The 14,167-nt window shown below is 37.3% G+C and overlaps 1 protein-coding gene across 1 annotated transcript in view; it reads right to left on the bottom strand.

Annotated features, from left to right (window-relative positions):
- Nucleotides 1-775: 775 nt before the first annotated feature.
- Nucleotides 776-14,167, bottom strand: part of LOC125245225 (thyrotropin-releasing hormone-degrading ectoenzyme-like) — a 173,209-nt gene continuing 159,817 nt past the window's right edge. Inside the window, 4 exon segments of the mRNA XM_048155752.1 lie at nt 776-2,083; nt 6,139-6,220; nt 6,466-6,606; nt 12,842-13,009. Coding sequence (XP_048011709.1) covers nt 1,940-2,083; nt 6,139-6,220; nt 6,466-6,606; nt 12,842-13,009 — 535 coding nt within the window. The 3' untranslated portion in view covers nt 776-1,939.

Genomic DNA, 14,167 nt, shown 5'->3' with positions numbered 1-14,167 from the left:
TGTGGTCCAGTGTCACATATTTATTATATTATATTATATTACATTACATTACATTACATTACATTACATTACATTACATTATATATTATATTATATTATATTATATTAATTATATTATATTATATTAATTATATTCAGTACAGAAAAAAATCTTCACTGCATAAATTATTTTAATATATAATTATTAGTGTCAGATTTTGATATTAGCTATGTTAACTATATTGATAGTGTTGAACTTAATTTAGAGAAATAGGTCTAATTGGTTGAGAAAATGTATAAATACTGAATATTCAAAATTAATGATGTAATTATTTATATTTTGTCACAAACCTTGTATCACACTAATGGAATTCCTCTGTTATGTAACTGTGTCTTTGTATTTCTGTACATTCCAGCCAAGAGACAGTTCTTCAATTCTGAATTTTGCCCAAGCCTGAGAGTCACATATATTAGTGATGGACCGATATATCGACCAGGACGCCTGATCGGCTGATAATTGATCAATTTCAGATTAGCGGTTGTTGGTCGATTGGCCAATTAATGTGCGTTAATACACATTATGATTGTTAATGGATAATATGTTATTTATGGTTAATTTTGAGTAGAAGTATAAAATAAGTGTCCTTGACATTTCAGCAAATTTCTATACACCCGTCATTACATTTTATTACAGTTATTAGACTGGTCATCGGGCATCATTAAAACAAGATTAATTTGCCTGAAAAAACAAAAATTGCACATGTAGATGCTTAAAAATCAAAGGAAACAATCTGAGTAAGAAAAAATAAATTCAAGATATATTCTCTGAAAAGCATCATTTTATGCAATTTTGCTTCAAATGTAGTTTTGTCTTGCTTAACAGATATTTTTGAATATTCTTACTGGAAAACAAGTCAAAAATACATAACTCCCCAATATCAGTCAACCACTATGCTATTTTCAGTAGGAATGTTCCATGTTTAACCATTCATGTTCATTAAAAAAAGAAAGAAAATACTGAGAAAAAAAGATAAAACTATGGAAACCTTCATAACTGGTCTCCATGATTACCGTCCATTCAGAACCCCACGCTATCCACCACTCCAAGATAACACATCTCAGCACTGCATTGACCTCCCTCCAGAGGATCAATGAATTATACATGAAAATATCGACACATTGATCATTTTTTTTCCACTCAAACAAACACACCATATTCAAGGACAAACCCTCCAAAAACAGGAGAGCAAAGAGTAACACTATTAGAATGCAAACGATCCCGGACACCAGGGGTTAAACCATCACCGCTTCAGATGGGACCCGCTGAAAGCCCTCCGAACGCTCGATAGAAGATTCCGTCTTCCGACGACCGTTGAGTGCCGTCAATTGATCAAACAATAAACGTCATCTGTACAAGAGATAAAATTCAGTCTGCTCCCCTTTTATGGCTTTAGAGAGAGAAAAGGCTACATGAATATTTCTCCTCTTTGTCCTCCTCGTCCTGTTCCAATCAAAACACTGATGATTGTCACGTCTTTGTGCTTAATCTAAACTGTGTTTGTATATACCGAAGAGCAATCTCTTTGTAGCGCCGTCTGGTCTTCAAAACAAATCCGATATTCTTAGGTCAAACTTCAGCACACAGAATGACTGGAAGAAGGAAATGACTTTCATGCAAAATACAAGGGGAAATGGATTGTAAATCGGCTGTTGCTACCAACGTACGCCACCATGCAATTTCCAGCGTTGATTCCTGTTTTTTCCACCCATTCCTTTCTTCCTGGTCTGTGAGTGCCTGGTCGTTTAAAAAAAGAGCAGGGAAATAAAAGCTCAATTTTTCTGATTCTCATTGTCCAGAATAGTTTTTCAGATTTTTTTTTTTTTTAATTTCACTTAAATCTCCCCACGTCGCTGACCACGAGTTTTCATGCTAACAGAGCGCTCCATGCTTAATGTTGTGTTAACCATCCGGAGCTTTTTGCAGCCATCGGTAAAATTGCTGCTGGAACAGGATGTGCCATTTTACATTAGCTTGAACGATCTCAACAGCTCGAGCGAACGCAGGTGCCGACTCTCCCCCGCTGGTTAGGATGAACTCTTTCAACTGAGGAGAAGATAAACAATTTTCATTAACATTATCAGCATATTGTCTCTGATGTATCAGATATAGAGAGTTTGTGTTTATGTGTGTAAGTGGCAGATTCATCTCTGTTAATCAGCTTCAGAATATACAATGCATTTACATGCAAATGCCTGACATGTAATTTAGCAGATAACAGTGATGTTTATGATAATGAGGAGTGGGAATGCATTTGAAGTAAACAGAATTATCAAACAGAAAGACACGTGGTTGTTTGTCAAGAAAAAAAGCCTCTAACACCAATTAAAGGCATAAAAACCTCATCAAAAATTTCCATTTGTGACCCGTGTTGGCAAAATAAGTCGGAATGTACACGGACTAACTACGAGCTACAGGCAAAACAAGTCAAAAATGTTGATTTTGGTTCGAATTTGAGGTTTTCATGAAAGTGAGTTCATTAAGCCCTCGTCTAGCAATCCAAATGGCAATTAAACATCTAAAATTATCTTTATTTGTATGTTTTCTGAAGGAGTACCTTTCCTTTGTCAAAAAATGGTGTTAGTGCATTATAACTATAAATGCTCAATATAAATGCTCAATATCTGATTGTATACATTGGAAGTATACAATGGGAACCCATCACGTCATTGACGTAGCGTCTCGTTCCCTTACTCAGGGACCAAGGGTTACATCAGTAACCCGAGACGTTCCCTTTCGTGGGAACTATCGACGCTACGTCAATGAAGTGATGGGTTCCCATCACGTCATTGACGTAGCGTCTCATTCCCTTGCTCAGGGAACAAGGGTTACATCAGTAACCCGAGACGTTTTGATGAGGTGTGTGCCAAATTAGGTGTTATTAACAGGGATTTTAAGGTATGGTTGCTAGGTGATTTTTTTTTTTTTTGGAACCCTCAGGAAAACTTTGATTTTTCTCAAAACTGACTTTGCTGACTTTATCGACTTCAAACAGGTGTTGCTCATTCATTTGTTCTCTGGTCACAAACAAATCATAAATCATTTTTAAGGTTTTTAACAGAGATTGTGAAAATAACGAAAACTCATTTTTGAAAATTTGCTTATTGCAACTCATTTTGCCAGCACGGGTCACAATTACTAAATAACACGTTATGAAAATGATTCCCAGCTCCTAAGGTCACGAGATCTACATGAACGAACATGTGCTGGGATTAAGTATTCGTCTGGGGTGGGTGGGGTGGTCTTTCTGCAACAAAGCATATGTGTAATGCATATGTGTAATAAAAATATCCACATTTAACTGGGGGTGACCCTGAATAGTCGACGATTCGATGCTTCATTAGGAGGAGCCTGATTCGACTACCAATCTCACAGTCGAATCTTCGCAGAGGTGTTATATCTGACGAGATATGGGGGTGCTCAATATTTGATTTCACATATAATTAATATACAGCCTATTATGATAATGCTGTAAATAAAAATGTGAAAAGAAAGAATCTTTTAATAAATATTTTTAATGTGCGTGAATGAATCCAACCACCCCGTGACAGAGTTAAGTTTCACTTTCCATGATCCGTGACCAACAGAGGGCATCTTGGCCACAGGGATTAAATCTTTAACAATGTCTGGGACAGTGGTGTATAAAGTACTCAAAAACCATACTTGAGTAAAAATATAGATATCTTACCAGAAAATGACTTTGGTAGAAGTTAAAGTCACTGTTTAGAATGTTACTTGAGTAGAAGTTTTAAAGTATGTGATATTTTTTGTACTTTAGTATGAAAAGTATTTTTTTTTATTTTATATTAAACGTACTTAGGTACTGAAAGTAAAAGTACAAGTAAATGTAAAATACAAAAGCAGCAAAAAAGCAGCAAGATTATGTTCAGTTTTAACTCTTTCTTACATTTTGTTTCTTTGAATTAAAAAAATGCCTAAATGTTTATTGTAATTTTTAAATATAAAAAATACTACTATATTAATTATACATTGATCATTCATGTTAATTCATAGTGCATTATAACTAATGTAAGAGACAACTTTAAACTGTAAAAATGTAAATGTTGAAATTAAAAATGAACAATACTTTTATTAACCTTATTTAATGTTACAAATGGACTCGTAAAGTGTTACCATTTCATATAAATCCAAACAGTTATGCTTAAAAATTGCCATCTTTACACACAAAGGCATAGCATGGGTCTATTATATGTATACTTTCACACATTATTTGCCTCTATTTTAGAAAACTTGATAATTATCTAATCAAAATATGTGTTACAGTGCCAATAAAAAAGTAACTGAAATCGAATACATTTCTGATTTGTTATGTTTCTGTCGCTACATGATGAGGATACAGTTTAAATATGCAACTTCGCTGGATAATGAATACATAACAGCGAACAAATGGATATAAACTAATGCAAATGAATGGTAACAATCATGACATTAAACAGTTGCTGTTTTTGTCACATCGTTTTAATCGCTTGAGATACTACTAATGTTAGCATCCTCTCAGCTTTGACGGCAAACAAACTACTGTTCTCCACTAATGCAGCATCTAGTCAACAAATTAATTACTTTATAATGATATGAAAACATGTACTGTAGTGTACACTGTATAACATACAGTTTTGTTGTCCGTTTTAAATCTGTTTTTGAAGTGTCCTGCTGTGTGCAGCGCGCAGCCTCACGTCATGTGTCAAAACAAACTCTACGAGGCATCAGTGATAGTTTTTATTTCACCTCTAGAGGCCGCTCTCGTACTGTATAATGACAGCACACTCTTCTCAGTCACCCCAGTAATGGACGCAACCCGGAAAATGAAGTCAACCGCGGTTGTGCAAGCACTTGTTTGCACATGCTTGCTTGCAGTCTGTGTTCTTCTCACTTTATTTTGTAGTAAGAAACGAAACTGCTTTGGGAAAATGTATCGGAGTAAAAGTATACAATTTATTTAGGAAATGTAGTGGAGTAAAAGTTGACAGAAATATAAAAACTCAAGTAAAGTACAGATTCTCCCAAAAAATACTTAAGTACTGTAACGAAGTATTATTATTTCGTTACATTACACCACTGGTCTGGGATAAGAAAATCTAAAGTGTAGAATTGGATGCACTTTGAAATGGTAAAAGATGATTAAAAAAAGTAAGATGCAAGTTGTGCCAACAGCTCATGTCCTTCCACTCAACAACGACAAACATTGCGTTGTGCTTCTGCCGGCCAGCGTTAACGAGTACATTATTTGTAAAGCGCTACTTGAGCGCGGAAAGAGTTTGTGCGCACTATGTAGAGGACGACTGGTTTTCAAGCGGTCTGGAGGAGGCTAGTTAAATATGGATATTTTTATTACACAATTGCATCGCTTCACTTCAGAACCCCTGGAGCTGCGTAGAGTACGTTTATGATGGATGGATGCATTTTGTTGCGTTTCAGACAAATGGTTTCCATACACTGGCATTATAAAGCTTGAGGGTGAGTAAATCATTGGGGTGATTTTCATCTTAAAGTGAACTAATCCTTTAAGCTACTAATTTGGTCTTGAACTATTTCAAAATTGCTGTTTAGTCATAGAAACTTTCGAAAGAAATAAACAATCATTCGCAATGTACAGCGTTTAGCACTGATTTAACGGTGAATGTGTGGATGAAGTGCTCTGGCAGCAGCTGATTGTCAATGACAGTATGCTAATGCTCTGTTTAAGAAAATACTGAGGGGGTTCTTATTATCGCTGTATGAATGATAAATTGTGGAAGGTGAAGTCAGCTGGATGAGAAAGTGCTGCGCTGCAGTGAGAAGCATCAGCAGTCTGTGTCCTCTGGGACTGAAGCTGAATGAATTTGAATAAGTGAATATACGTTCCATCTCCTATAATAAGGTTAAGCAGTTACAATGAGGAAATAACCCAATGAAACAGACCAGAGCACATTTCTGCAGGCTTCAAAGTTTACTTTTGCTCATTTTCTCCATCTCAAGTAATTTTGCTGACCAATGTTTGTTGTAAGTATTAATGTTCCACAAAGATTGGTCAATAGTTCATTAGTGTTTTAGATTGACTGGAGGTGTAAGAGCCTCAGGATGGTGTATAAGTCCAGACTCACCTCACTCAACTCCGCCTCAGTGTTGAGAAACTCTGTCACGCCGCTGATTAATTTTGAGTTCATAAATAAAGCTTCTCCATACCTACGGATGAAAGACACAGAGCTCAAGCAGTGTAATTAAAAACACTGGAGCACCGTTTTAATGAGCCCAGTAGCAAACAAACACCAGTAGATATTTCCCATAATGCTCTCTGGTCCTTCAACCACAAAGAAGAAATAACATTCACCAATCAATATCTTATGAGAGTGCGAATGTGAAATACATATCAGGGACTGAGAGGAAGGTTAAAGTCACTGATAAACAGAGATGAATGAAGCTACATTCACCTGGAATTCAATATGTCCCACTTCTCGCGGAAATATCTCCATGCTAAATGTCTTCCCAGCGGATTGCGGCCCACATGTATGATGACATCGATCACGTCCTGATCCGGCACCAGGTCAGAGGTGAGAGACAGATTCAGGAGCCTGTGGGCAACACAATAAATGTGAGAAAGACTATAAGTGAGGAATAATTAACAACGGCCCCTGAGTTATTTTAAATTAACTGGTAATGTGGAAATGGTGCGGGCTGTAAAACTTTATTAAGTGACTTTAAACAATTTTTACCACTTTATGAGCTCTATGAAAATTGCACTCCAATTCATTCCTGTGGCGCATAAAAAATGAAGTGGGCGGAGCTTAGAAAAGGGTTAATTTGAAAAGAATGTGGTTGAGTGATAACAGTAATGTCATCAATAAACATTGAACTACTTTGGTTACAGATAATAATAACAACCCTTGAATGTGTTTCAACCAAAACGATCAGAATGAAACTGAAAATAAATTATATACTTCATTAGTTGCGCTCTTATGCTTGGAAGAACTTATAGTCTAAAATATAAAACTTGCCTTATTAATTGCTGCTATTTGACAAATACAGCTATTATCATGAACATTATCGTGTCTGTTCTAATTAAGTAATTTTAATCAATTTTGCTATCACTTCTATGCTAGTTTTAAGCTTGGGTAAATCTAAGATACAAAACACATTATTCTTCCCTGTTTTCATTAAAGACAGCCACTGACAGGCCGGCGAAACACAATTATTCAAATATCTTTTCAATACTGTGATTCAGCATCTTCAAAAAGTAATTAACCTGAAAAGTCCAAATCAAATGCAGACAGACCCATTCGATTCAAATTGGTGCAAAATGTCAAGTAGATTAAAAAGAAAGAAATAGGAAATGAGATGTTACACATAAAAACGCTGCCACGGTGCACAAGTTTTCAATTTGCAATAACAAGTGGGGTAATTGCTTCACTGTGGTTTGGTCTCTTATTTCAGTTCAAATGCTCTTTTGGGCTTTTTGACATTATCGAGTCATTTTTGTAGCACCTTTTCACAAAAACCCCGGAGATTATCGCCATGGTGACAAACTCACATCTGTGTGCGGACAGATTCTATCCCCCTACCCCTACTCCTAAACCTACCCATCACAGAAAACATTCTGCATTTTTACATTTTCAATAACACATTGTTTAGTATGTTTTTAAAGCTATTTTAAATATGAGAACTCATGAAATGTCCTCATATTTCATGTTTATGTCGTAATACAAGTGTAATACCCATGCATTATACAAATTAGTGTTACACACACAATACAGCAGCGGAGAGGAATTATATTCAGCCCGCTAGATCACAACACACATCATCATCAAAAAATAAAATAAAATAAATAAATAAATTGGGGGGGTTGGGGGGTACAATATACTTCATGCCATTGAAATCAATACTAAACAAAGTTCATACACCCCATCCTTCAGACTCAGTGATTGAAGCACAGTGATTGAAGCTCACTCCAAACACAGGCCAGTTTTCTCTGCGGTAGATTAAATATCACAAACACACACTCTCACACGGAACTCATCTGGGACGGGGGGCTTTGCTTGTGCATGCTGTGTGAAATTTAAGTGCGTCTAAAATCAGTGAACTGCTGCTAGAGGTCTTTTTTAACTCCAACATTAGAGCAAAGGTGGATGTCTGAATGCTGCAGTCATTAAATATTACATATATCCTTTATGACACTAAAATAAATCTCATTAATGAGAGATATTTGAAGCACATAAAGCAACACCAAATCCTCTCTAGGCAACAATGACTAATAAGGTGCTACTTGCACATTGAACAGAGATGCCAAACACCTTTATTTCATGGGAATTCATTAATAAAACTGAATAAAAAAGAAGTGCAGAGCTCCAGATATCAACACTGTTAAAAACTCTCAGAGGACATATTCAAGAGATGCAGTTTTTTCCTTGAGCTGATATAAACTCAGCTACAGGTTCTTCACACATCAGTATCATGCTAATGCCATATATTGTAGCACTAGGTGCCAGTTTCTAATTAGCATGTGAGTGTTGCTAGCGCCTGTGTTTTTCTAACAATGATGTCTGGCACTTTCAACACCACCACATCACTACTACTGCTCTCCACTACAGCACTGCGCGAGACTGTTTACTTAACTCCCACTGAATTTCTGATCATTACTGCCTGTTCCTGCATGTGTGTGTTCCACTCCTGCCTGCACCCGCAATATTTGTATTCACTCCCGGCTGCAGCGCAAACATTCTGTTACATATGGAAGCTTGTTTCCGACACTATATATCAAAAAGAAAATAAATAATAAGACTACTAAAACATACTTAATGAATGAATTAATGAATCACTTGACCTAGCCTGCTATGGAGGAAGAGAATGTTACTGATCGACTGCAGTTAACTTAATTTTTTTCTGTTTTCTAAACTACTACCATGTTTTGGAAAATGGGTAACCACCTCAAGCAGATCCAAACTACCAGCCAAGATTGTCTAGCACATAGGTTCCTAATTCTGACCCTTTTTGTCCACTTTCCTGCAGAGTTATAAACTCCAGTCCTAATCAAACACACTTGAACAAAACTAATCAAGGTGTTCAGGATTTCTGGGAAGTTCCAGGCAGGTAAGCTGGATCAAGGTTGGAGCTAAACTGTAAAGGAAAGTGGACCTTGAGGCAGAACATGAAAATAGAGACACCAGCCATCATAGTCAAATGTTTGCTAGGAGCTAGAGTGCCTGACATCAAAGCAAATTTAAAAGTGCTGGCTAATGCAAAATCTAAATACTCTAAGATTATTATGCAAGCCAGCACTAATGATGTCCAACTTCATCAGTCAGAGATCACTAAAAATAACATTAAAGAGGTGTGTGAACTAGCGAGTATAATGTCAGACACTGTAATATACTCTGGCCCCCTCCCTGCTTACCGTGTTGACGAGATATATAGCAGACTGTCGTCACTCAATGTCTAAGTGGTGTCTGTAGAATAACATAGGTTTTATAGGTAATTTAACAAGTTTTTGGGGCAGACCTGACCTGTTGAAAAGAGATGGTTTTCATCCCTCCTAGGGTGGTGCCAATCTTCTCTCTAGTAATGTGGCGCAAAGTCTTAGAGTTGGTACTTGACAAACCGGGGACCATGTCAGGATAGACAGCAGACAATATAGAATCTGTGTCTGTTCCCTGAACTAGTAAATGCAAAAAACTTTAAAAAAAAACAAACAAACTCTATCAAAGAATTTGCTGACTTTCTATCAGAGTTAGTACTGGATGCAGATAAGGTCTTAATTGTTGATGATCTTATTATCCATGTAGGTAATGAAAAAGATGGATTGGGATTGCAAATCTATTGCTACTATTTTGGAGTTAGACAACACACGTCAGGATCCACTCATTGCCGTAATCATACTTTTAATATTGATGCATGGAATCGATGTTGATGGCGTTGAAATTCTGCAGCGGAGCAATGACATCTCAGAATATTATCTAGTCTTGTGTATACTTTATTTAACAAAAGCTCAACCCTCAGACTCAACCCTCTTCTGATCTTGGTCTTGACTCAGACTTGAATGATCTGGTCTCAACTATGACTGCTAATAACTACCATTAAATGTGTTTAGACATAGTTGCTCCTTTGCGCTTAAAGAAGATTAAGGAGAATAGTCTGACATTGTGGTATAACAAGCAAACTTGCACCCTTAAAAGAGCAGCCAGGAAAATGGAAACGCAGCTGGAACAAAACAAAACTTGGGTATTTTGCAATGCGTGGAAGGATAGTGTTTCTGTCTATGGAAAGGCCGTAATAACTGATAATTTGTTTACTTTGTGACTGTCTTAGAAGAAAACAAAAACAACCCTAGGTGTTTATATGATACGGTAACTAAATTAACAAGAAATAGAGCTTCAACAAGTTCAGACATTTCCCAACAACACAAGAGCAATGACTTTACTTGCAAGATCAGAGACAAAATTATAACCATGCAACCGTCTACTACAGTATCACATCAGACAGTGCACTGTAGACTCCCTGAAGCACAATTCCAATCATTTTTGTTATAGGAGAATGGTCTAAACTAAAGAGGTATCATATCAATCACTGGTCTAAAAATTCTGGCCAGTTAATAATACCTAGAATATCAAAACCAACTGTGGGTGGTAGATCCTTTTTCTATTTAGCAGCCAAACTCCGAAACAGTCCTTCCTAGCGTTGTTTGAGAGGCAGACACACTCTATCAGTTTAAATCTAGATTAAAGACCCATCTCTTTAACCTAGCATACACATAACACACTATTACATTTCTATAATTCAAATCTGTTAAAGGATTATTAGGCTGCATAAATTGGGTCAACCGGAACCAGGAACACTTCCCATAATACCCAATGTACTTGTTACAACATAAGAAGAATGGCTTCTACGCTGATATTAGTATATCAGTTTCTTTCTTATCAGATGGTGGACCTGATCAGATGGTGGACCTGCACAAAGTGATGACCACAACAGACTCAAATATCAGCAGAGACCATGACAACTAGACGAGCCCTAGAGACAGATCCCCTGTGAAGCCCTTGTTGACATGACAGCCATCAGGACAAATCCTTAGCAAAGACCAGAAGAACCAGACAAGTCCTCTGCACAGACCCCTATGGACTAAGCCTGTTTTTTTCTACATTTCTGTAACCAATGGAGTTTGGGTTCCTTGCCACTGTCACATTTGGCTTGCTTAGTTGGGGACACATAATATTCAGAAGTATTATTGATTTGACTGTAATGACAATATTGGATGAGAACTGAACAAAGCTGGATGATGACATCATTGTTGTCTCTAGAGCTGCTTTCTAGATGAATTGAACTCATTACATATTTGATGAACTTTACAGTTATTAAATAGAACTGAATCAACACTGAACCTTTTCTTCCATCAGAAAGTGACTATGATTTTGCTAAGTAGGACGTGTTCCTGTGTTCTGGAACAAGATTTACACAGTCCAAATACACAGTCCTAACCAATAACCAGTGCTATAGTCGAGTCAGAGTCAACACTGAGTCAGCATGCTCCCAAGTCAATGAAAAGACCACATTTTCATTGTCTTGGTCTTGTTATGGATTCAGGAGAATGTGGAATCAGTCTTGTCTCAGACTCAACCCTCTTCTGATCTTGGTCTTGACTCAGACTTGAATGATCTGGTCTCAAATCAGAAGGAAGGGTGTATTATATTTCAAGCTTCAATGTCAACCCTAAGTCTATATCTAATATCTAAACCAAACCCTTCAATCATATTGGTTGAAATGAATGTTGATACAGAAACACAGAGAGTGCTACTTGATAAGTTACAATCAGAAGTACATATCCTTCAAGTGTTTGTATTGTAGGAGAATGTTAGAGGTTCCTGCAGAGGATTTTGTATTCATGGTTCAGCTGCCTGACTTTGAGATTTGTATCTAGGTGTATTGTGTATGACAGCCAAGTCATGGATCACTGATGGATCACTTGAAAGACTCAAGTGATTTTTTTTACCTTCAAGTAATGTAATTACCACAATACAAAAAAAATGAAAAGGTTCCTTGCTGACTGTAATTTGATGAATGGTATCTCAACATGAAGATGAAGATGTTTGGATGTAGTGCATATAAATGTGTGCTTGTTAAGTGCAGTGCTATTTATCTTCTTCCTCTAGCGAGGTAACCCACATCCCTCTTAACAGACTCATGCTGAAGATTCCCACAGGAATGAACCTGTTGAGTGCTGAACACTCACAGCAGAGAGGGGTCATTGTGGGTCTCTTTATTTGGGCAAGTTTCTTTCTCTCAGTGCATCTATAAAACAACGACCAAATGCAACTCAATAAATGGAGATGTCAAACATGCAGTGAATCCTGAGGGAGTTGCTTCAGAATATGTGTGGGCTGTGAGATCCTCGTCTGGCCTGGACAGGGTGTAATCCGTCACTGTCCTCATCCTGCTATTGAATCGGGAGAGGATTTAGGGCACCATGGAGACTTTTGGGAAAAGCTTCAATGGCAGTCATTGTTTTTACTGCCCTGTCAGAGGAGTGAGTGCAGCTCTGCTGGTGTGAGCGACATGATGTGGTGGAAGGGATTGAATCGGATTACTTCATGAGGTACAGCAACTATGAAGTGAGTTATAGTCAGAGGAGTGCCATACATGGTCCAGAGACTTCCAGATACTTCTTGCTATCAATAAAATGGCAATTTGAAAGATTTGTTTTAAATGCTAAACCTTTCAGCTAAGACTGATTGATCAATGTGTTATGCTACAGTAACTTGGTATTTGACTTTCTTTGCCTCATCATGTCATTGTCAATGAAAGGAAATAGTGTTGATTGACCTGTTGAGCAGGAAGATGTTGTCACTGCAGGTCAAGGCTTCCAGAAGAACCTTCTTCTCAGAGATGGCTGTAGAGGAGTGAAACTTCATCCAGATAAACTCCCACACGTCTTCATCCATCAGAGACACACCTGTGCAGTACACAATGTCCCGCACATTAGGTGGAATCCTGTGGGACAGAAGATTAACCGAAAAATCTGAGTAAAGACACAAGCTGAATTCACATATTTTGAGGTGAACAGCTAGTAAATGATATCGTTAGCATTTAAATACATTTAACATTTACAACTGTACTGGTGGAGTAAAAACTAATTAGGGCCTGAGCACTGATGGTGTGTGGACCCTATTGTAATTGCTCAGTCAATCATTCTTCTTCTCCGAAATGAATCACATTTTTGAGGGCCTAAACATGCTTGAAAACTCATGAAACTTTGCACACGCAACAGAAGCGGTGAAATTTTTTTATCTGATATAGGTTTCAGAATTAGGTGTGGCAAAATGGGTCGATAGCGCCACTTACAAAATTTCAATTAAGCGCCCTTCGCGCTATGTTTCACATACAGGTATGAAATTTGGTAGACACATGTAACAGCCCAATACCTACAAAAAAAGTCCCTGTTGCAAAATTGGAAAACCCAACAGGAAGTGAGATATTTAGAATTTTCTCTGCAATATTTTTGCAGTTTTTGCCATTTCCAGACGTTGTACTGTAACAAACTCCTCCTAAAGATTTTATCAGACAAACATCATATTTGGTCAGTCTAATCTAAAGGCCTTTGCAACATTAAATTGTGAAGATCTTGAGTTTTTGTTGAAGGGTGTGTCCGAGGTTGCCTAACAAAATCCGATGTTTCGCCATGAAACAGGAAGTTGTTGTAACTTGGGCATACAATGTCCGATCTGCTCCAAACTTCACATGTTTGATAATAGTCCTGGCCTAAAGACATTTACATGGCAATATTCGGTTATAGTCATAGCGCCACCTGTTGGCAGCAGAAAATGTGGCACATCGAAATGACTTTACCATATTTCTTCTGTATTTACTTGCTTACACATATGGTCCATCTCTAAATAGAGTTAAAGTTACACTGAAGTAGAGTTAAAGTTAATGAGATAATTAAGCAATTAATAAGGCTCTGACTTAAGTCACTTGTGGTTCTTGTTTATTCTTATTTCTTCAGTGATCCTGCTTGTTAACAGCAGGTGTTCATCACTAATGCGCAGTCAGAGGGGCCTTTAGAGAGGGGCCATATGTACTCTGAGCAGAGTTGATTTAACTCTGGGGATTTTGCTGTGTACGTGCATGTCACCCACTACTCGCTGTTTT

This window comes from Megalobrama amblycephala, linkage group LG14 (genome assembly GCF_018812025.1).
Source record: "Megalobrama amblycephala isolate DHTTF-2021 linkage group LG14, ASM1881202v1, whole genome shotgun sequence".
Lineage (NCBI taxonomy): Eukaryota > Metazoa > Chordata > Actinopteri > Cypriniformes > Xenocyprididae > Megalobrama > Megalobrama amblycephala.
Note: the sequence above shows the minus strand (reverse complement) of the source record. Positions and strands in the feature narration are given on the sequence as shown.